This window comes from Passer montanus, unplaced genomic scaffold (genome assembly GCF_014805655.1).
Source record: "Passer montanus isolate IOZ18808 unplaced genomic scaffold, ASM1480565v1 scaffold78, whole genome shotgun sequence".
NCBI lineage: Eukaryota > Metazoa > Chordata > Aves > Passeriformes > Passeridae > Passer > Passer montanus.
This window is the reverse complement of record NW_024373034.1, coordinates 808,395-833,134: the sequence shown is the minus strand read 5'-3', so window position 1 is coordinate 833,134 and position 24,740 is coordinate 808,395. Positions and strand designations below refer to the sequence as shown.

The window sequence follows — 24,740 nt, the reverse complement described above, 5'->3', positions numbered from 1 at the left end:
CAGAATTATTACTGTACCTTGAAAGCTTAGAAGAATAAGATATTAGTGTAAAAGAACTGAAAGTAACATTAAGACTGTAGGAAAAGGTAGCAGTAGATCTTCAGAATAAATTCAGGACAGTAGCAAAGCGACTATTACAGCAATGAAAACCAAACACAATTAAAGGGTTTTGGTTTGTTTTATTTTATTAAAACAGGAAGCTTCAAACAGAAGCTCCATCCAAGTAAGGAAACAAGAAAGCATAAGCTCTGGAAAATCAGATGTAATGCCAAAAAAAGTTTAAAAAAAAGAAAAAAAATAAACCCTCAAGTTGTTAAAGAACAATTTGCTGAAGATCTGAGCACTATCAGGAAGGTTTTTTTTTTTTTCCTTTAACATTCTGCAACCAGTAGGACTGTGTAGAATTCAAGATGCTGAGTTAGGAAAGTTCCAGGAAAACAAGGAATTAACAAGAAAGCCAAAAATTAATATCAATTTTCCCTCCAGCACAACATAGAGAAGGCCATCCTTTGCAAGACAGGCATTAAAGAACTTACTTCAGTGTCAGTAAAGGAGATTTGAGAGGCAAATCATATTCATGCAAGTGTGATAAAGGAACTCCAGTAAGATTTTACTGAAATCCTATATTTAAATGCAGCCAGAAATGCATTGCTTAAATCAAGCTCTTTACCAGAAAATTTCAAACATCGAATTGTTTTAAGGATTTGAAGGCAATTGACCAAATCTCAGACCACTAGTGCTGACCTTAACATTATGTAAATCAGGTTTTTTAAAGTCTGCCAGCTTACAAAAAAAAACCCTAAAACACTCAAAATAATAAATGGATCTAAAGTTGATTACATTATATACCATAATGGCCCTACTGACATGTTTGGCAGAGAAATACCACTCATAAGCCACAGATTTCTGGAGCTGGGAAGGACTTGCCCATATATACACAATTTATTCTCCCTTCCCCAAACTATCCACCACCATGTAATAGTTTATACTAAATATTTAATTGATTGAGGAGGGTGGATTTTGAGTCCTCTAATTTTATTGAAGTAGGTTTAGTTACCATTCATCCCAGAGAAGGCAGGGAACACCATCCCCCATATTTCCCACATTCTGAAGGGTCACCAGTGGCTTCCCAGTCTTTTTTGGGGGTCATTATTTGTTACCAGTTCCTTTTGAAGGTTTGGGATGAGCACATGCAGAATAAATCGGTTTCTTTTGGGTGGAGTGGGTTTGTGGTTTAGGATGGTGTCAGACACACAACATGAAACAATCACCAGCTGTGCTGGACCAGGAACAGACACCAGGATACAGAACAAAAGTTGGTGAAAGGGTTTGACTCTTCTTCCCATCTAACGGAAAGGAAGTCTGGTCCAATAAACTCAGCCTACCAAAAAATCACAGCACTCAAAGATTTTTTCCATTTTGGTAATCTTCCTGATTTGTTCATGATGCTTGCTTTGGAAAAATCTTCTATAAATGTCATGTTTAAGATTCTCTTTTACAACTGACAAAAAACTGCAGAAGGTTCTAGAGGTAAAAACTAGAATTAGAAGGAAATATTTTCAGTAGATTGATTTATCACCTGAACATCTCAGAATTACAAACTTAAGTCAATGCTGATATCAAAAAACAATTAAGAAATCCTTTTGTTTTAATTGAAAATTGAGTTAATTCAACAATGTCTTAGAGATTTAGTGTTTAAATGTATTTCTGTTATCATCTACTGTGGAACTGAGAACACAGCACAAGCAAAAGTTAGCAGCACAATGAATCATGCTGTATTTTTAAAATCTTACAATGCCGGTTATGGTTCCAAAAACAGTCACAAAACTGGGGCCATGGGAACTTCAGGCAAGTGACAATGACACTGTGATCTAAAAATCTCTTTCAGGAGGATTGTGATTACTTGAAATGACAGCTGAGGATATTCTTCAGTAACACTGAACACAGAATTAAACCCCAAATGCAGCTGCAATGATGGCTCACTTCAGTGAACAATCTCTGCAGTTCTGTCTCCAGCTTAGTTTAAAAGTCACTTTAAACAAGAAATTCTCAGGAGGGTTGGCAAGTTTTCTGTATCCTGACTCATCTCCCTTCCCCATCAACTGAAATCATGGAGTATTTTCAGATCCACTTTTTAAATTTTTCTTTTCTTCTGTTTTCTTGGAGCAGCCATTGCTACACAGAATGGGACAGGCAGGGAAGAGAAGCTTTGGCTCTGGTGACAATGGTGTGACAGATGACAATCCTGTTCTCCAAAATCCACTGACCAACACAAAGAGCAGCACAGCAGAACTATCTACACCACCTTCCTTGATGCTGTTGTGTCTTCAGTAGGATCTTTTTAATTCAGTTTTTAATAAATTATCTAAAAATTGAGTTCTCAGTACTAACTTCAGATGATTAAGTCAGTTTCTCCATCTTACTGGCAAAAGGTCTTTTCACAAATTCCAAGAAGAGTCCTCATCTGACTTCTCCCAGTTGTAAACCTTTTCACTTATGCTAAATATTCCCAGCACATCTATAAATATTTGCAGATTTATGTTCTGACATCTTCATGTGTCAAACCATACATATTTAACATCTGGATTTCAAAAATCAATTCTCTGAATCTGCAAGCTACTTTCTGCTGCTCTTTCATGAACCCACTGCAATGTTCCACCATTAGCAGAAGTTAAATACCTCTGATTACCAAGATAATTTAACTATTGGGTGTAACCTCCCACACGTCATGAGTTACCACTCAGTGGAATCTATATTGAGCTCAATAGTGTATAAATAAGGAATATATTTTAGAATGACATCCACTCCTGAGAACATTAATATAAATCCATTGCTTGACAGATTTTCCTAATGATTTGTCAGCTTAACTGCACCAAATGAGAGCTTTATTTGCTTTATTTAGTTGAGTTTGCCTGGTTCCCAATTTGACTGACTTTTATTATTAATATTTTACATTAACAAAACAGTGAATTTAATACTAATTATTTTCTCTATGTAGAAACATCAGCTTAATTTAAACAGGTCATATCTTAGTCCTCCTCCAAACCAAACATCTTGCTCTTCAAGCACCCAAACAAGAGAGATTTTCCTTCACCTTTCAAAGCTCTATGACATTTTGAACACCAAAATACTAATAAAGAGAAGACTATAAGCAGCTGTCAGTCAGTAGGTGACTGATTCTCATTCTGAATGTAGCAAATGTGAACACTTAATTTAAAAATCTGGCTATACAAACCAACAAGTGTTTCAGAAACTGCTACATAACATTTTATCATATAACAAAAAAGTCTGTTAGAGCACAGCTGAACAATGCTATTTATTCATTCCCTTGTATAACTTGTAAATATATAATAATCAGGATTTCTGATCCAAACACTACATGTTGCAATTTATTGTAGTGAAAATAGGGGCAACATTGGAAACTGGAATGGAAATTCTAAAAATTATGTCTGATTTCATTAAGCCTCAAAGTTCTACTCACCCAAGGGAGGATCTCCTGAGAACCCTCACCACAGCCAAGAACCCTCTGTCTCCAAACCCTCAGTGAAACCAAGCTGGAAAAACAGCATCCTAACTTTAAATACAGAACATGAGAAGTCTCAGACTAGGGAGTACACTGCAGACTCTGCTGTGAACTGATGTCTTCTGGAGAAAACCAAATTATTTCATCTAAGGATGCACATTAATGATACAAAGGACAATTACCTTGAACCTACAGTTAGATGAACTGGAATTTTGAATTTAACAGTGTCAGACCTGATTTAAACTCAAGCACAGAGTCTAAGGCTCAGCACTGGCCGGAAGAAATCTGCAGCTGATGTCTCAGCAGCTGTATGGTGGCTTTAAGACAGAAAGTATTCTGCCCCACAAAAAAATGTAAAGATTAAAAAATTACCTTATCATCTTGAATTTGTAGAATTTACAGGTAAGAATATTATTATATATCAGGATTCCTAATTTATCTTAAAAGTGAAGGCTCCATCCCTGAGGATTGACTTCATCTACAAATTCAGACTGTCTCACCACATTTGCAGAAAACAAGGTCAACATTTACTGGCCTTTGTAGGCTCTTGTTTAAGACACTTTTGTACTGGTGGCACAGTGGCAAGGGACACAAGGGGACAAGCAGGCCCCTCACAGTGGGCAGAGCACGTTACTTGAATTCTTGTCAGACCTGCAGTATTTTTTCTGGCATTTTTTCATGCTCTTTTATAAAGGCAATAAGGAAGGACATTCAGTGCCCATGAAAACTGGCAGATAACAAACCTAAGAGAAACAACAGGCATAAAGAAGATTGTTCAAGACAACCTAGATAAGTTTCAACAGCAGATTTAGAGCTAACAGGACATCAAAATGAGGAGGAGAGTCACACAAAACTATCAACAGAATGTTTCCTTACACTGAACCATCTGCAATCCATCTCCATTGGCAGTGTAGGCTCAGATCATCCCAGTGGCAGCCTGGAACCTGCTGGGAGCTGCACTGGAGGCCTGGGAGCACAGCAGGGTTTGGGGCTGAGCCCTGGTATGGAATCAATTCACGTGGTAAGGCAATGCCAGGAGACATTTAGGAAAATTTTACCATATAGATGTATCTGCATTTTATGGTAAATAAGTGGTTCAACAAGTAGATCCCTGAAGCCCTTCAAGATTTCATTGAGCTGCAGGACAGAGTGGGAGAATTTTCAACATTAATTCCTTATCTCTTACACCCCATTCCAGGGCACTCTTGATGATACCTCCTGGGACAGTCCCCTCCCTGCCCAGGAGCAAGCAGAGCCAAGGACCACAGGGAACATGCTCAGAGGGAACATTTCCCAGCAGAAGGCTGCTCTGCCAGCCCCTCTGGATGCAGGCAGCTGAGGGAGCACGGGGTGACACCCAGGGAAGAAGCTGGGAGCAGATGAGGGGCTCTTCAGGGATGTTCTGTCAGTTCTTCACTTGAAGAGGGTGACAGAACACCCTCTGTACCAACAGGAGGGCTGAGATCTGAACCAGAATTGGGTGTTGGAAGAGCAGAGATCTGAACCAGAATTAAGAGTGAGCAGAGAAAAGATCTGACCCAGAACTGGGTATGGGGAGAGAAGGGGTCTGAACCAGAATTGGGTGGGGGCAGAGCAGAGATCTGAACCAGAACTGGGTGTTGGAAGAGCAGAGATCTGGACCAGACTCAGGCAGCAGATTGGGCACTGCAGCATGGCAAGGGTTGCATCCACCCCATCTCAACCCCACAGGGCAGCACAGACAAAGGTTAAAAGGATCTGTTGTCATGACTAAACAACTGAAGATATGTTTGAGGTGTGGTTAATGAAGCTTCCCCCCACAAGGCAGAACTTGTGTATGAGTGGAAGATATCATTTTGCTTGGATATTTAAAAAAAAAACAAAACCCAAGCCCAAATCCCCAGTTGTTTCATTGATATTTCCCATACACTTCTGCACCAGCAGCTAAATAGAAGCAATACCAATTAAGTTTGGAAGAGTTCTACATAAACCATAATCTTTATGTTACAATGGGGGACAACGTGTTTTCATTAACATTTTTCCTGATGTTTTTTCACTAAAGGCCTAAGGGAAGAATCAATGCTCAGAATCTTTTCAGTTTGCTTTGACTTTTTAAGCCCAGGAATTAGTAAGCTAATGTTTCTTAGTTTTGTGGAGGCAAAAATGTAAAATAAAAACAATAAAATGAAAAATAAAAGGAAAATATTTAATCCAGATAATGAAAGTAATGATAACTTCCACTCTGAAATGACAGCTAGGGAGGTAAATTGTAAAATACAATTTCTCGTAATGACTAAACAAAAATAGCTCAGCACCTCAGACAGTACTTAAGCAATGAAGTCTCAGTAGTAAACCAAAAGGAAATCAGATTTGAGTTTTTACCAGAGCAAGCAAAAGTAAAAGAAAAAAAACAAACTTATAATTTGCTGTTGCTGTGTCTCAGATATTGGCAGAGATGATCAACAGTAAAAAATTTGTTTCGTCTAATGATGAACAGTTATCCTCAGCAGACTGAGATGCACATTTCTGCCATTTTTCACTCTAAATTATTATATCAAATGCCTTCTCCTTCTGATGGAGAACCTGCACAGGGACGCACAAGAGCAAAGGAACAGTGTTACAGATCACTAAAGCCAATAACATGGAGCAAGCAGTAAGAGATAAGAACACAAAATCCATTCATGACTTAGCAAACAGCATATACCTAAAGTAACAACCAAAATATAAAAAAAGCTTTTTGACAGGTCTGGCAAGAAAACATTTCTGAGAGAAATGTAAATATTACAGTCTTTTTCTCCAACTCAGTAAAGCTTTTAGGCACCCTTAAAAGCAGCCACATCTTTAACTTTATCTCCAACCATCAAAACACTGAGAGTTTCCACTGACTTAACTGATCAGAGTGGTGAACAGGCAAAGGATGAAGCAAACACACACAAGGTGAGCTGAATTGGAGCCTCTAAACACAGGACCAGCTGCCACACAACAGGAGAAACTGTGTCCTGCTAACGCAGAAACTCTGAGTTAGCACCTCCATCTATTTGTAAGGATTTCAGGATTAAATGCCTGCCCCACATCAGGAACTCCAGAGAGCAGATTGACAAGGCAGGGCTGGGATAATCTTGGCCTACACAAAACACAGCTGGGGAAGCCAAGCACTAAAAGCCAAAATCCCAACAAGGGAGAGTAAAATAAAAGCATCAGGTTGCATTTGAAGCTTTTATGGAAGGTTTGGAGCTTCACCCACCCTGTAAGAAATTGCAGTGAAGCACAGAGCAGTCTGTCCATTAAAAATATACATTTTGAGAGTATGGAGAGATTTTTTGACACTGAATGGAGGGAACTAGGCATTCAAATAATAAACGAAATCTGGTTACTTTAACCTCTATAATGAGTCTTTTTGAAAACTATTTTTAGCTGATGCTGTGGTACTTCCAGGTTGTTCAAGAGAGATCACTTATTCAGTCTTGAAAGCCTTTCAAAGGCTGAAGAATGTGCCTTTGCAGGGATGAAACTGAACATCATTAAAAAGGGGCCCAGAATTTTGCTAACAGTTGTTCTGGATACTGTGTTCTGACTTTGCCAAGCAGCATCAGATTTGCTTTACTTGAGCAATTCTGAAAATAATAAAACCATGTTATGTTACACTTTCAAGCGGCAAAATGCTCAAGAAACTTGCTTACTAATAGAACCATATGGTTTCATAAGAGCTGGACACAAATGACCCATTAAAATAATCTTGTTTGTCTCAATTTGAACATTTTCTTTAAAAAACTATTGCAGAGTTTCAGTATCTTTGCCTAACGTAAAATTCCCTTGCTATCTGCAAAGGTCATTATTTGCTGTATTCCCTGTGGGGAAGAACAGAATCCCATCCCTCTTGGCAGTGTCATGATTAAAAACTCCAGTCCCTTGTCAGTCATTTTCCCTTCAGCAGGAGCAGAAGTTGCTTTAAACATATGTTTTAGCAAAAATCCCATCTTACCACTCTTCTTGCTCCAGACTCTCCAACTTTTCTTCATGTTCTAGCCTAAAACTTTCCCTGATGCTTTAATTCTTCTGCTCACAGCCCTGTTTTTCAGGCTATGTTGCTGCCACAGGCTGTCCATCTATCCTTGGACATTTCTGCTATGGTATGATACTGGCAACTCAATTCTTTCCTTTGGAAATTAAATATTCACCCAGTATCTCCTAGATTGGCATTTCCTTCTTGCCCATCTTTAAGTTTCTGAAGTCTGTCATGAAAGGATCCCAGGCCCAGCAGGAATCTCTTGGATCAATTAAGCTCCCTCTCAACTATTATTATTATTAGTGTTGCATACATACAGAAATAATGTCAGAATTTAATCAAACCACATTCTTGCTCCCACTGTGCATAGAGGGCTTTTTACAATAATCCTACTAATTATTAAAACTGATTGTGTTCAGTGGCTGATAAATTTTATTCAAAAAGATTTTTATCATCACAGCATTTGACCACCATCAAGTGTTGCCTTGATTTTAATATTCACTATGGCATGTGAAACTACTCTGTGGTTTACAAAAGAAAACAAACACCAAAGGAGAGTCTGGCCACAATTATTTGTCACATCATTCACACATGCATTTTCAGTAAGATCCTGTTACAAAAACTCCAAACTCTGTAATACAAAACACATTGCAACTGCTAAGAGATACAGAAAAAAAGTCATCAAATTGTACAATAAACATAAGCTTTCCAGGCCCTGCTAAAATACATCATCATGAGAAAACATCTGAACCTCAGAAGCTGTACAACATACATGAATTGCTTCAATAAACTCCTAAATGAGCAATTTTGAAAATTACTTCACATAATTCTTTACCTACATGTTGCTGATGATATTAAAAATGTTACTAACATGGTATTTAAGTTATATTCAATAGAAAAGAGACAATGAGTGAGATTTCAAGAGTCAGGGCAAGGCTCACCTTGTTGCTGGCAGGGTACTGATGCGAGTGAAGAAAACAGAGGGCTCCACCTCCACGTGGAGGCCCAGGGCAAGGTTCCTGTAGTATCCTTCAGCATGTCCTGGTCCACCAGAGTACTTGAAGTTCAAAATGGCTTCCAGTGTCTAGAGAAATAAAAGTCAATTCCTTGTTAGCTATTTTTCACAACTGTGCATTTCACAAGTTCAATTAAATTAGGCCACAGAAGTGATTTGCAAATTTGCTTTCCTAACCCATCCATTCTGTTATCTCAGGAAAAAAGGCAATCTAACAAATAACTGCAGCTTAGGCAAACAGTTGCCTAATCCTTTTGAAAACTAAAGAGTGCAGCACAAAGTCAGCTGAACTTCCCTTTACATAATTCCTCTCCATATCACATTCAACATCAAAAAAATTTTAAAAGTTGCTTAAAAGAGTTAGGGTTTATGCAGGGTTTACGCCTTCATTCTCTTGAAAAATATTCACCACTTCACTATCTAATCAAATGGAAAAGCTTCAAAGTTTGGGGGCAGATAAAGAGTATACAAAGCTGAAAGAATCTGGTCTCTCAACAAGTCACTGCAAACTTACTCTTATGTCCATGAACTAACATCCAACTGCATGCATCTTGTCTTACCACTTCACTATCTAATCAAATGGAAAAGCTTCAAAGTTTGGGGGCAGATAAAGAGTATACAAAGCTGAAAGAATCTGGTCTCTCAACAAGTCACTGCAAACTTACTCTTATGTCCAACTGCATGCATCTTGTCTCTGTGTTCATTTTATAGGAAATGGCTGGCTAATAAATATCTAAAATTAGGATGATTCTCTAGCATGAGCCTTCTGCACAAGTTGCTCCCAGCAGCACAGAGCCTTTACTTCTGTGAGGAAATTTGGGGTTTTGTGTCTTTCCCCTCGACGAGCATGGGAGCAGCTTCCCAGCACAGTCCCCATGCCATCATCAGTGTTCAAGCTCAGAACAACTCTTTGACTGAGCCAAAGAGATTATTCACCACCTCCTCTTTCATTATGATCCTGAAATATGATTTGCTGGAAGCAAGGTGAGAATTTGGGAAATGTCACCAGATTTTTTGTTATTTTCTCAGTTTTTATTCTGGTCCTCGGGCAGCTGCTACTGCCACACCTCAGAGCAAGGACAGAGGCAGTGCCAGCCCTGCAGCCTGACATGGACATCACATATTATGCTGAAGCCTGTATCTGGAAGGACAGACTCTTCTTAAAAGGCTTTAGAAACAACACCAATTTCACCTTTGTTTGGCTTTTAGCTCGTTCTTTATAAAAAAAAAGGAAAAAAAGGCCAATCTCAAGTCAACAACTTATCCAGGGAAGCAAATCTATTTATCAGACACCATCAAGCCTCAGAAAGGTAAAAGCACTCTGCCTTTCAACAGAAGATTCACAAAAAATTTATGAGACCTGTTATTTTTTATCATGCGCTCTAAGGAACAATCTAAGGGTTTTCCAACTTACAAAAAACTCCATTTGTTTGATCATTCTGTTTATAAGTCTGGCTGAAGGAAAAGAAACTGAGATAGAATAATTTTCTTAAAATAACCACAATCCAGTGATTTAAAGAATACCAAAATCGAGAGTTTAATGTTTTCCTGCATGTGTGCACTTAACTGTTCTGCCTATTTCCAATTTGCTTTTAAGTGGAATAATTTTAATTCTTAATTTAGTTTCATTAAAATTCATGAGAGTCACCTTACAGTACAAATAAAACCCTTCACTGGGCACTCTGGACATACCCATCTACTCTGTTTATGTCAATTCCTAATTTGTACTTAATGAACTCAAGTTTATGTTATGTCAGAAGAGCTAATCAATATTAAACACAAAAATAAAAAAGCACAAACCCATTCAAAACATACTTCATCCTAATTAACCAGCTGGACCATTTCATACAAATCAGAGCCAGGCTCTGTAAGTACAGGGATCTGACACTACTTATGCTGTAATGTGAGAATGGACTTCAATTTCAATGAAGGCATGGTGAAAGCTCTGTGCATGTTCTGCATTATTGCTGTAATGCTCCCAAACTCCTGCTGGGAAAAGCTCCATGGCTCCCTCTGCAAAGGACCATGGAAAAAAGCTGCTTTAGCAGGACTAGTCCTGTGTCATTACAGGTAAACACACAACAGATTTCAGCTTAAAAGGTCACAGAGCACCACTATTCCAGATTCAAACTCCTTTCCATCCTAGACCAAGTGAAAAACATCCAGAAAAAAGGCTAAAACTACAGGCATTATGTGCCACTGATGAGCAGGAGGGTTTAAGGGCACCATCATAATCTTGGTCCCTGTTGCAGTGAGGAATTTATGGGGGAAATCCTGCTGGTGATGCTGTGACTCCTGAAATCCCACTGGAGAGAACAGGGAAAAGGAAACCCAACCATCTTCTGTTAATCTAGCCAGCAGCACGACATCCCTTCTCACCCAAAATGTGAGATCTAACTGGGCACAGTAAACACTAAGGAGACAAGAGATTGTGACAACTGCAGAACACCCAAACTTCTGTTCTTTCTCTGGCCATGATGGTTTGCAGGAGTCTATGAATGTGCATGTGCACACAAAGAAAAAAACACCAGGCAGACTTTACATCAGGACTGTAGATGGATGTGTAGGGTAGGAGCATGACTGAAGGAAATTTTTTTTTTTCTTCAGGAGCCTTCATGTGGTTAGAGAAATTTTCATTGCTTAGGATTTATGTAACATGAACAGAAAAAAAAATATTTTAAAAACCTCACAACAACTACAACAAAATTCAATCTGCTTTAAAACCTCAAAAAATACTTCATCTATTACATGAAAGATTGATTATCTATCTGTATGATAGAAAAAAAAAATCCTACACTTTCATAAACCTACAAATTTCAAATAATTTACCACTGTCTCCCACAGCACCTGCAGGGAGTGGCCCAAATGCTACAGCCCCCAATTTAAATAATGTTCTACCCTGACTCCTTGTGAAACCCCTGCAGGGAGTGGCCCAAATGCTACAGCCCCCAATTTAAATGTTCTACCCTGACTCCTTGTGAAACCTACAGAAATCACAGCCTGAGCTGCAGATCCTCTTCATCCTTACAAATCCAAACAGCATCACTTAGATTTCTCCAAATTGCATCACTGCAGACTGAAAATGAGATGGCAGGGTGGCCCTGTGAACACCATTTTTCCTGCAGATGATCCATAAAAAACAAAGGGAAGGAAGGAGGGAATGCACCAGGCTTTCAGGGCAATAGAAAAAGAATATTGATAGCTGTTGAACACATCTGAAATTCAGAAACCTGTGGACTTTGGGGGATTCTTGTTTTTAAGGCAGAGCTCCATTCTGGAAACTCAACAGTAAATATTTATTGCGATGGCTTTGGCTTGATAAATTTTTTATGATTTCATTGGTCCTTCCTTCTGTTGATAAAGAAAAGGAAACAAAAATGTTTCTGCATCTAAATTCCAAATGAGAGATTCTTAACCAACAGCACCCACTATCAATAACACCTACCAGAAATATTCTGCAGATAAACTATCAAAAATTGCTGGTTTGGTTTTTCATGCATTTTTTCCTCAAAGTATTTTCAGCATAGAGCTGGCACCAGTTTGTTGACTCATAATGAAATTTAAAGTAAAGTTAGAAAGGAACTGAGGTTTGGTGCCACAAATGGAAAGCAAACCATCGGGCACTAAAGTTTCCTCACCCACTGGCACCAGTCAGCACCCACCTGCCAACACCTCAGTGGTGACACTGAGCAGCAACACCATTAATACTGATTTTTAATTGCCAATTCAATTTCAATCTACAGCTCATTGCAAGTATTTCTATTGAACTGCTACCACAATATTTCTACCACAGAAGCAGAGAGTCAAATCTAAAGAGAATTTCCACCTAATTCTATAGATTATTGTTGCTCATGCAGAAGCTGGAACATTACTGAGAACAGAAAACTCAGGCAATGACAATTTAAATAGAGAAATGAATGGAGGAAAAGCTGTGTGAGAGGCATTTCTTTTGCTAGCAAGTGAAATATGGGGCTCAGTCCTTTCTCTCTGCTTGTTCTCAGCTGAGGGATGGTTGACTGAATAGCAGACTCAAGAAAATTTCCTCCCCCCTCCCAAAAAAAAGTGCTCAAAGTTCTGTGTGGCAAATAGCACAATTTAAGCTCAAGAATTTTCTTGGACCAAGAGCACTTTAAGGAAGTATAAATCAAGGATACAAGTGCCCACCTGCAGAGATGCAATCATTATATGCTCTATGTAAAGGAAAACAAAGCTTCCATAGAAGAACGCAATGCTTCATCATAATTTGTGAGCAAGGCTCACATACACTGTGTTTTCAGGTCTTTTCTAAATTCCCTTAGTACAGTAAAAATGACACTAAGTAGGTCTCAGCACTTAATAGGAGATGAAATGTCAGTGCTACAGGCAGTTTGCTCCCAAGGAACTGCAGATGCTGACTGCAATGACTGAAGAAATCTCAGACTGTAGCACTACAGACTCCTCCTTAAATCCATAACAGTGAAAAACTAAGAACTAAGGGAAAAATAAAATTAGCATGAAGACCAGACTGAAAAATATACTAATTCAGAACATAATCTTTCCATTTTAGCTTCTGAATGGCTTCTAGAACACAATTCTCATTAATGAGTATCATTTCTTATGCAATTAGGGCTTGACATTCAAAAAAGAACTTATTCTAGGTGTGTAACCTTCCAATACACTTTTCTTTGAAAAAAAAATATAGATTACTTGCCCAACTGTAAATATGATTTATTCCCAAATCCTATCCTGCTCCTAATCTGCTTCTCACCCAAATTCTCATTAGCAGCACTGGCTCCACACATTCCTGAGTGCTCAGCCATTTTTTCTGACTTTAGCCCCTTTTCTCACCTGTTGCCTTGTGTTTTCTGGTTTGGGTACGGGATTTTTTCCTTAAATTTACCCTAAACCCCAATTTTGTTGAGTTCTCTCTTCCTCCCTCCCTCATTCTTCTTCTCTGACCATTCCACTCTCAACTCAGACCAACAATCAGTAAAATCCCCATCAGTAAAGAAAAAGAGAAATAAAAATTTGTTAATTCATCAGTTCCATCTCACAAAAGGCACCAGAGGATTTGTCTCAACAAAATGAATTTCTTCATTTCTTCTACTGTGTGGAATGCTTAAAATCTTTAAAGATTTAAAATCTTTAAAGAGCTTTGTGCAAATAAACCATGGATCAGGAATTTCAGCTGTAACGAATTAAATGATCTGGCAGTAGCAAGGAGAAAGAGGGTTTCTCTAATTAACCACACTCTTTTCAAGGGCAGCAGGTGACCCTGGCAATGCTCAAGCTCCTCACAACAGCAGAGATGTCCCCAAAAACATGCAGAACTGGATCAGCCTCAGAAAGGTCCAGTCCTGCAAGCTTTTAATCCAAGCACGTGGGATGTGCTGGTCCAGGAACACATTTCAGATACAAATACAGGGCATGGACACAGCTGAATCTTTTTTATTTTAAGCAAAAGGCCAAAAAGTGAGCATTGGGAAGGAAATGGAGATGCCTAAATAGCTGAAACCAAGGAAGATGAGACTCAAATACATCAAGCTTCCACTTTGTAGCAATTTGTGAACACAAGGACTGTGTCTATGTTTAGCACTGAGCTCCAAAGCCAGTCCTGGCATTTGGAAATGCACACAGCTCTGCCTGTGTATTCATCTGGCTATCAAAATTAATATAGATTAGCACTTTCTTGAGCTTTATTTACAATGGTTTAACAAAAGAATTCCTGTCATTTTTGCTTCTTCCTCTCATCACTGAGTCTACAGCCCATGGTTCCACATGGTAACCTGGCAAAGAATAAAGTCTGTATTAAAAAAAAAAGGCTTAAAGGATGATTTTGTGTAAAAAGAATGAGGCTTAACAGCAGTGTTGGGAGAAGAAAGTGGTGCCTCTATGTTCATGGGCTGAATATTCTCCTGCCCACGTGTTCTCAGGAGGATAAAAGGAAGGAAAAAAAACCCACAAAAACAAAGGAAAAAAAAACCCAACCAACCAACCAACCAAAAAAAAAAAAAAAAACTCACCACACCCACACTGCTAAAGAGGAAAACCAGAGACACTTCTGGCTACCTTCAAATTCTATAATTCTACTTGGGAGGACAAAAATCTCCAATCTAATAGGGAAAAAAATCCACCAGTTAAATGACAGAAGCATCATGTCTTTATTCATCCCCAAGGAAAGAACAGCACTGCTGGAATCTGGAGTTTGAGATCTGCACAACTCCTTAGCATGAAGTCTCTGGACCCAATTCCCTGAAGGATTTAGATCTTGATATCCTCAAATCTTCTTCCAAGCAGGAATTCACAGCATTCCTTCACACTCAGACTTTCCTTTGCTTGAAATGCTGGTATGGAAAGGACATTTGGGAGGAGAAGTGGAGTTCAGCAGTTGTTATGAGGACAGCATCAAGCCTTTATACCTCACAAGGGTTAATTCAAGGTGAGTATTGTTTCAAAATTGAAAACAAATTATTTCTCTCTAATATCTTCAGTGTCCAGCACATCTTAGGCTGCCCAAGAAAGGTCCATGTTAAAAAAATGAAGGTAAGAATTTGAACATGGCAACAAATATTTATGAAATTTTCTGCCTGTAGAAAACACTGCCTCATCATCATTATTATTAAAAATTGAATTTTTACATTAAAATAATTGGTAGGATAATGTACACAGCATAATCACAGAATGATAGACTCACTAAGGTTGTAAAAGACTTCCAAGACCATCAAGTCCAACCATGGACTTGAGATAGGCAGGGAGAGATCCATTTGCTTTGCAGAAAGATATTTATTCATTGCACTCTCATTGGACAGTATGAATCTCTTCACTCATGGCTAACCTGCCTTATTTTCTGATACACAAAATGTCCTTTAGGTAGGGTTTTTGCATTTTCATAGATGACATGACCGTCCTCTTTTTTTTTTTTTTTTTTGCTAAAACATAAATCCTATACTTTTGTCTGCATGCACATCCTGAAGCAAATCAGAATCCTCTGGAATACTTCATTGATCAAGGTAAAATTTCTAATTTTGCCCAAATAAAAAAAGGAGACTCTCCCTGTAGATACTGTTCCTTAGAGCACCAAATAGTGCAGTAATTGATAGCAGGAGCCCTGATACATGCATTATAAAAAGGATATGCATATGTAATGATCTTGTAGTGCATATGTAATCATCCTCCTGGACCCAACTGCAGCACACACTCTCCATGCTAATTTTTCTCTTCTACATTCCACTGAAAATACACTTGGCAACTACAAAAGCCAGGATAAAATTTTTAACAACTGATTAAACAATGAAATAAATTGTGCCTCTGCAGCAAGTCGGACCTTTACATGTACAAATACAAACAAAGCCCACACTGCCACTCCTGTTAAGCTTCTCTATCAGTCTACCACACAATTCAATGTAATTTTTAGCACCTGTGTTAACAGCTGACTTTACACACTCAGTTTAGTGAACAAGGTGCCTGTTGTGTGCAGCTCTGGGGCAGTGCTACTCAAGTGACTTTGAGCAGCAATTCTTGCACCACACCAGAGTTTATGGAGCTCATCCATCCACATTTCTGCCTAGTTAAACCCCTGAACAACGAAAGGGCTGCATCTCTCAGCAAAAATAGCACAATGGCAAGTAGCTGAAGCTAAATATAGCTCCTGCAGGCATATACTGGGAATTAAATAGTACATTTTACCCCTCCCCAGTCCTAAATCAGTAAGCTTCAACAAGGAATCTCTAGTGAATACACACAGGAGCTCAATAAATCCCCCTTAAGCTTACAAGGCATATTCTGAATCTGTGCAGGCTAAAAATAGCCATGTTTATAATGAGAATGGAGATGTGAGCAGAATAATATTAAGTTTAAAGGCAGGCCTGGTGTAGTCATTCTGCATTAACAAATAGGGTGAATCAAAGGTCGCTCTGACAAACAGATACACGGGCTGACAGATAAAATATAATATCCAGCAATCTTGTACTGAAGAGCATTCATCTCTCATTAAACTCTGCATTTCCTAATTGACTATTGCAGACACATATTCACAAGTGATTTTGTGCACCTTTTTTTGCTGGAATACAAGTTGTTAGTTCCTAAAGACAGAAGGGAGGAATACACAGCATAATTCCCCTGGACAATATTCCCTCCTAGAGTTTCAATCCCCTCTGGAAATATTCAGGAAATACATAATTATTTTTGTGGTATTAATCACAGAATTCGGCCTTCTTTAATTAAAGGCAAATTGCATCCAGGCCTCCTGGGTCCCACTATTGCAGGCTGGATGCCCAAGGGGCTGATGCCCATTCTCAGCTGCCTCAGAGGTTTTACCTCCCTCAGCCTGGGTCCCAGCACGGCTGACCACAGCTATCACAGCACCTCATTCTTGGCTGAGATACAGATGAGAGATTAAAATTAATTTAAACACAAGTAACTTTTATGTGGAACATTCCCATGGAGAGTTTTCTGTCTGCTGACACTAAACTGCAAAATGTGTTAGAAAACGTGCTGGGGAACAAACCCTGCATGCTGGTCTTGGAGGATGAGAAGGAATGGAGGGGCAAGTCAGAACACATGCTCCTGAATAGCTTCTCTGATTCTGAAATCAAAAAATGGCATCAGTTGGAAGGGACCTTAAAAACCATCTCAGTCCAACCCCCCCTGGCATGGAGACACCTTCCATTAAACCAAGTTGCTCAGAGCCCCATCCAGGTTGGCCTGGAGCACTTCTGGAAATGGGGCAGCTTCTCTGAGCAACCTGTGCCAGGGCCTCACCATCCTTACAGTAAAGAATGTTTCTGCTTTTATCTAAACCAAGCCTACTCTCTTTCAGCTGGAAGCCATTCCTCTTTTTCCCTGTCACTCCAGGCCCTTGCAGTCTTGGTCCATCTTTCCTGCTGGCTCCCTGCAGGCACTGGAAGGCCACAGTAAGGTCATCTCCAGGCTGAATAATCCCAATTCTCTCAGTCTTTCCTCCCAGCAGAGCTGCTCTATCACTCCAATCATCCAGGTGGCTCCTCTGGACTTGCTCCAACAGCTCCATGTCCTTCCTGTGCTGGGACCCCAGAGCTGGCCACAGCACTGCAGGTGAGGTCTGACCAGAACAGAGGGGCAGAATCCCCTCCCTTGACCAGCTGTCCACAGGGCTTTGGATAAATCCTGCCCTGACTCTAAAGTAGGAAGGCAGAAAGAGAGAATAAATAAGGGACCCATGTTGACGAAGAAACCACAGACATACACACACCCTTCCAAGGGGAAATTTCTCTGTGGAGACCACCTGGTTTTCCCAGCAATGGCTAGGAACATGCTGAGTGCTCTAAAGCAGCACCACTGCACGTAGCCCCTCAGTGAAACCTGCTCAGTTCACCCTCCAGGCAGAGTCCCCAAGAGTAAAGGCACAAATGCTGGCAGATCCTTCTCACTGAAGGCACACCCCAGTGAGAGGTGGATAAAACCAATATGTGGGCATAACAAAGAAACATCTCCAGTATAAAACCCCACGTCATGAAAACCTGAGTGAAATTACATATAAACCCAGTCACATTTCAGAAAGAACTTCAGTAAAAAACAGAAACAAGTGTTGAAGAAGTGACTCCCAGCTGGTACTGACACCTCTGCCCAGTGGTGCTGCTCATTTACAGGCAGGTCACCTCTCACTTTGGGGAGACTGAGCACAGGACTTTCTTTAATGGCTCCACACCACATCTGGCTGCTCCAGACTAAGCAAATAAGCATTGCCTCCCAGAATATATTCCCAGTTTACCACGTGAGACTTTTACAAAGCTCTGCAACACTACTAAGGTCTGCAAATGGTGAGTCCAGGGTGAGTCCTTCCTCCAACCTTCCCACAAAAGCAACACCACCAAGCCTAAATAGGCTGATATGCAACAACTTCAAGTCCCTGGGTAACACCACAAAGTTATTCAGTTCTGTTTTTTCATGCCAGACATTTCTACACCGTTTTGCTCTTCCTCAACCCCTTCCCAGTTCCTTCTATTTCCACCATGTCCTTTGTGAGAAAAGAGGGTAAGATTGCACACAAAGAGAGTTAAAGAAAAAACTTCTTGGTTTGTTCTTTATTCCTTTACTTTCTAATATTCTATTCCTAATATTCTATTTACCTTTGTAGAGCATCTCGTGCTTCCAAGATCTCTACCCTGAACTGCAATGGTTAATTCAGAGTCCATCGCTGTGCATTTGGAATTAAGACTCCAGATTCTTCATGTGCATTAACTTCATCATGCACATGATCAGCGCTGATCTTCACCTCCAACTTTAACCCTGCACCCCTATTGCAGGATAAGCTTGTAATCCCTAAAAGCTGGTTTCCAGGTGTGCTACCCTTGCTGATCTTTGGCACATTCCTAATCACCCTAATGCCTAGATCCTTTAAAAGCATGCACAGGCACAACACAATCCCAAGGAATTGGGCAGGAGACCTCTCTGCAGTGTGCAAATGAGCCCCTTATCCTACCTTGAACAAGCTCAACTCATGATGGGACCTTCACTTTCATCTCACAGCACACTTGCCTCTCTCAAAGAGCTTTTTGTCAGAATCTCTGAGAGTGTTTTAGGAATCAAATGAGCAGTATCAATGATTTTCTCTTTGTTCAGGAGCTCTGAACATGCTTTGAAGAACTGGAGCAGATTTGCTTACCAGGATGCTGCCCTTCATTAACAAAACCCATTGCAACACTACCCCCACAAATGTATCCTATAATAATACCTTATACCCCCTAACAACATATGTACCCTATAACCCAATATAATAACCCAGAAACTCTGCAGTTTCATTTCTGGTTTTACCACACTTACCAACAGTAAGTGTAAAGCAACTGTTTTAATTGCTCTGCTTCCCCAATGGCAACACACAACTTGTCAAAGTTACAAACTTTTGAACCACCAGATAATATGAAAATAATATTCCAGACTAAGAAGGAAGAATCACATGCACCCCCCTATGGGCACAAGGTCTTACAGAAGTCCAGAGTTTCTATTTTACATCGCAGGGATCCATCCCATACAAATGGTTTCATGAAGGTATCAAATCCACTCACTGTTCAAAACACTCTGCTGAAGAAGCCAGTTCCCTTCACTGTGTGTATAATTTTTGTTCATAACATTATTGCACTACACTCTGAAGAAAAAAACTCACACCCTGAAAGATAAATATCCTCCTCTTCAATAAATGAAGTATCTTTAAAAGAAACAATGCATCCAGCAAACCAGAAAAAAAAATCAACTCCATAAAAGATTCTTGGAACTGATCATATTTTATAGGAGAGATCTTTGGAATTCTTGGGTTAAACAATCCTCATTTTTCGGGAATTCCTCTGATTAGAAGGGATAAGCCCAATTAGTGAATTTTCAAAAGTAGAAGCAAATGAAGAAAGGGGCTTTAAAAGAGGAATGCTTGAACAACTTTATCTATAGATCTGTTTATTCAGCACAGAATTAACACATAAATATGAGAGACTGAGCACTTCAGATTTTTCAGCTGCTGCTTGGGTTGAAAAAAATTGCTCCAGTAGCACAATCAGTTTTAAAATCAGTAAAGTTACTGAGCTAAATTTATCACTGATTTAATGAGTTTAATGTGGAATGAATAGTGCAAATTCCTACTCCTTAATATGATGATCAAAACTAACAGAATAAGAAAATACTGAAATTAGTTTTCAAGAACTAAGACTTCAGAAATTAAATCTGTCATCTACTCTGGCTAGAAATGGGTTCTTTGAGTTGCAGAAAAGCAACACTTTCCATTCTGATATATCTTTCTTCTTTCCCTGGGAAGGCTCTTTGAAAGTCAATCTGCCAAGCAACCAAGCCTTTAGTCATACCACTAAAACACACAGTCAATGCTCCTATCAACTCTCTGTATGTGATTCCCTCAAAAGTTTTCCCTCAGGACAGGGAATCTGGACTTAGCTCTTCAGTAAACATATGAAAAATAATTGCAGATATGAGTCAGACACAGAGATGACACTAAAATTAATTTCCAGTCCTCACTGATGCCATTTTGGCACAATTCAACCAGGTGGACACTGCCTCTGCTGGACAGCTCCAGTGCCACCTGCACTGAGGAGTCCTGAAGGCTAAGAATACGCTTTAAATTCTGTGATGTTACTAAAAATACAGAGAAATTTTCCAGAGGCAAAGGTCACAAAGCAAACGAGAGCTGTAACACAGTGCTCTCTCAGAAATATAGATTTATAAAGGACTTGTCGGTGACAATTTGACCAGTCTGCAGCAAGTGTTTCGTGCTGATTTCTGAGCCCAGACAATATTTGAACCATTCCTGTTTTTGAGCTACCACTACTGATACATCTTTTATTCAAGGAAGGAAGGAAGGAAGGAAGTTTAAACCACTATTTTGATTTTATTTAGGATGCTAACCTGATTCCCAGCCTAAGTGGTTAGCACACACTTAAAATGATTACAAATGCTTACTTAAAAACACACTGAGTCATCTCTGAGCACTTCATAAATATGCAGCAGGAAACTCCCAAACAGTGACTCATAACTTCAGAGGTTTAAAACATAATCATGCATTTTCCAACTGTTAACTCATACTCAATTAAATCCTAAGCAAAACCCATCCTTGTTCTGTGAATTCCGCTTGACCACCCATTAAGCTTGGCAGAAAAAAGGGCACAATGGGAAAATACAGCTAAAACCAGAAAACTGGGAAGAGTGTTGATTCTTAAACAGCTCCTGTGGAAACACTATTTCACCTAAACATACATTGAATATTCTTTACCTTGCAACTTATGCCATGAGTGGCTTTTGTCTTTACCTTATTTTGAATGAATGACTCAGGGAAACAAACAAACAACTAAACAAATTTGACAACTTGTTTTAATCTCAAAAAAAGAAAAACAATATGCAGCAATCTCCAAGTTTCTTCTCCATAAAATTCTATTTGTGCACAACTATTTAGAGTTGCAAATCAAGAATCCTGACTCACTCCTGGTCAGACAATGCACTGAGATGCTCCAGCTACCTATTCCTACAGAATCATGATGCTAAGAATACATGCTTAATGGGCTACTCTGATAAACATCACCATAATACTTCTATTTCATCCTGAAATTGGTTGTTTTTTTTTAATTTAACATAACTAAAAATGTTATTACTGTTATTACTGCACGCATTATGATTTCTGTAAAATTAACAAGAACTCCTTATAATTTTCCTAACTCTTAGTAAAATACTGGTTTTGTTAGAAATAATTTCACCAAAAGGCAAGTCAATGTATCCACATTGTAAAAAACACTGAGGTGTTAATGCTTCCCATTTATGGCAGCAACACTATCTAAAAGACAGGAATAATTTGGGGTGTGATCCCAGGCAATTACACAATAGTCAGCAGTCAAAAGAAACAGAGTCTTCTATTCTTGAAATATTTGTATAGAGTACTAAATTTTCACACTGAAAAACAGAGTAGGGAAAAAAAGACAATTCAAATAATTATGATAGAACAGCAATTTTCTTTTCAAGTTCAATTTTATTTAACCAGAATGATGGGGTTTTGCTTTATTTAAAACCTGGGGATTTTTTGTCTTTAGTTTATTTGGGAGATTTCTGGTGTTCTTGGGTAGGTTTTTTTTCTTTTTGTTTTGGTGGGTTTTTGTGACAGGAGTAATTATATTAAAATTAGATTTTTTTTTTTTTTTTTAGAAATCAGATTTGTTTATAAATTGTCAAAATACATAATTTCAGCTATCCAGAATTCCTTCTATGCCCACTCCCCTTTTTTAAGCTCAATGACAGAACACAGGAAGTGTATCGTTTAAAGGTCAGGAACTGTTTGGCAATAAATTTGTTTGACATCCTCATTAACAGAAGAAAAACAATAGTCAAAAGTTGCTTTTAAAAGTCAAGCAACAGAGAAGCATCAGTACTTGACTTCATGTTCCTGCATCTACATGACAAGTGTCACACCCTGCCTTAAAAAATATAAGATTATAAAGAATCAAGTTGTTCTTGTCCATCTCTAAGATTTTAATTTTATCACACCAAATGGTAAACAATCTGTTTGGCAACTTATGATCTATTTTTACCAGGTAGCAGGAGTGTAACTTTCTCCTATTGAAATAAAGGCACACAAGAAATCCATTTAAATATATCATCATCACAGCTTTAATATAGGAAAAGTGTAAATTACTCCTAAGGTCTCTGCTTGAGGCTTGATTGGTAATTGCTTGCCTAAGGCAACCCACCTTCAACCCAGGTCAGAAAGAAAATGAAGCTAAATGGTTTTTAAAAAAGGAAATTAAGTATTCTAAAGCAGACAAAAATCCTAATGAGTCCTGAAAAAGGAAATTTATTAGGCTTACTTGTAACATTACAAATATTTGATAATACGCTTGTGCCAAGGTAACTGCATTAAGCTCAAAATGCTAAAAAGAAACATCCAAGTTTAAAATACCACAGGATAATATGAACCACAACATTATGATGGGACCTGAAATCAACCCAGTTTCGGAATAGAATCATCTGGACTTCTGTCTCCTACTATCCTCTCTTTCCATCCACTAGAAGTTATAATTTTCTGAGAACTGGTACCATTTAAAAATAAATAAATAGAAAATAGAACAGAAATTTTAAAGTTTTGTAAGCAGGTTTCCCCTGCCCATTATACTCTTACACTTTTTTTAATCAGTTCACCTTGGTGATAATCCACCATGGGACTTTGTGGGGACACTTTCAGGACTTGGTTTGTCTGGATCAGGAAGATGCTTTTGTGGTCAGTCTCCTCCTCACTCTTATTTCTTGACTTTGTTCTTGAAGAATTAAACTGGATCATGTCTGGGTGAATTACAAGGGCTGCATCAGGAGAACCACCAGCAGGTCAGGCCAGAGGTGATCTTTCCCCTCTGCTCAGCCCTGCTGAGATCCTTCAGGAGAGCTGTGCCCAGTGCTGGGCTCCCCAGCCCAGGAGAGACAAGGGCACTGGAGCAAGTCCTGCCCAGGGTCCAAAATTCCTACCAAAGGTTGAGGAATTTAACCACCTGAGGTGAGAGACCAAAGTGCTCTGCCTGGATAAGAAAAGGCTCAGGGAAATCACACCCATCCACATAACACCCAGTGTGATGGCCTACAGAAGATGGAACCAGCTGGGTTCCAGCAGAAAGATGAGGAGCAATGAAATGCAGAAAATTCCCTTAAATCACAAGGAACACCTTTATTATTGTTAGCATAGACAAATGCTAGAACAGGTTGTCCAAAGAGCTTATAAAGCATCCATTATTGGAGACATCCAAAATCTGAGTGGACATGGCCATGAGAAACCTGCTGTAGCTGACCATGCTTTGACCAGGTGTGCTGGGCCCGACCACCTCAAAACATCTTTTCCAAGAGAAATAATACTGTGATAGCAAATTGGAAGGTGCACTCCACTACCAGCCATTCAAGTCCATAAAGTCAGATTAGAGACAGTCTGCAATAAAATCCACCCCTCCTCAAAAGCATTGGCAGCACAGACATCCTATCCTCAGCACTCCCTGCTTCACTTTAACACTCTGCAGCCTCTTTTGCCACATTTCTTACAAATCCATTTTGTCACCAGAGAAAGACGATGATCCAATTTTTGCAGCTCCAATGAGTGTCCCTGGCTGCTGAGGTCTAACATCCTGATGGCAGAGCTTCCATCCTTTCAGACATTCCTTTTTCCCCCCCCTTCTCAGTACTCACTTGCTAAACCTCCCCTCATGAGCCTTCTAACCTGTTTCCACAAATGGAAAATCCTCTCCGGAAGGTTCATGTGGGTTTTCTGCTTCCTTTTTCTACCTCTATCAGGGTTGGGATTGAAGGCACTTGAGAGGATCATTTGTGTTTAGCCTCAGGTGTTTATTGTTCCTTATCAGTGCTACAGTCTCACAGCCTGATTTCTGCAGCCTTTCCTTAGCAAGGCACAAAATGGCTAACTATCTCTTCTTACAAGGTCTTTTAAGGCTAAACTATCTAATTAAGAAATGACACCTAAATTATTTTCCCTTTTAACCCAGTAACTGATCACTCAAAGCTCACAATGAGGACTTTTCTGTCCAAGCACAAAATACTACCCAAACCCATGAAGAAGAAGGAAGAAGAAGGTAAAGAACAACCTGTCTCTGCCCTAAAACCTCCATCTTGCTTCATATTAATTATTATATTCTAAAACCCCAAACTCTAAGTTTTCCACCCTGTGATATTACACACTTCTAACCAACAACACACTCATAATCCCAGTGCTATTAATGCATTTTGGA

The 24,740-nt window shown here is 39.1% G+C and overlaps 1 protein-coding gene across 6 annotated transcripts in view; it reads right to left on the bottom strand.

Moving 5' to 3' along the window:
- The window catches only part of TRAPPC9 (trafficking protein particle complex subunit 9), a 450,083-nt gene that overhangs the window by 295,677 nt on the left and 129,666 nt on the right, over window positions 1-24,740 (bottom strand). For all 6 annotated transcript variants that reach the window (XM_039731495.1, XM_039731497.1, XM_039731496.1 and 3 more), the window contains one exon: window positions 8,450-8,592. In XM_039731495.1, coding sequence (XP_039587429.1) covers window positions 8,450-8,592 — 143 coding nt within the window. The remainder of the gene's footprint in view (window positions 1-8,449; window positions 8,593-24,740) is intronic.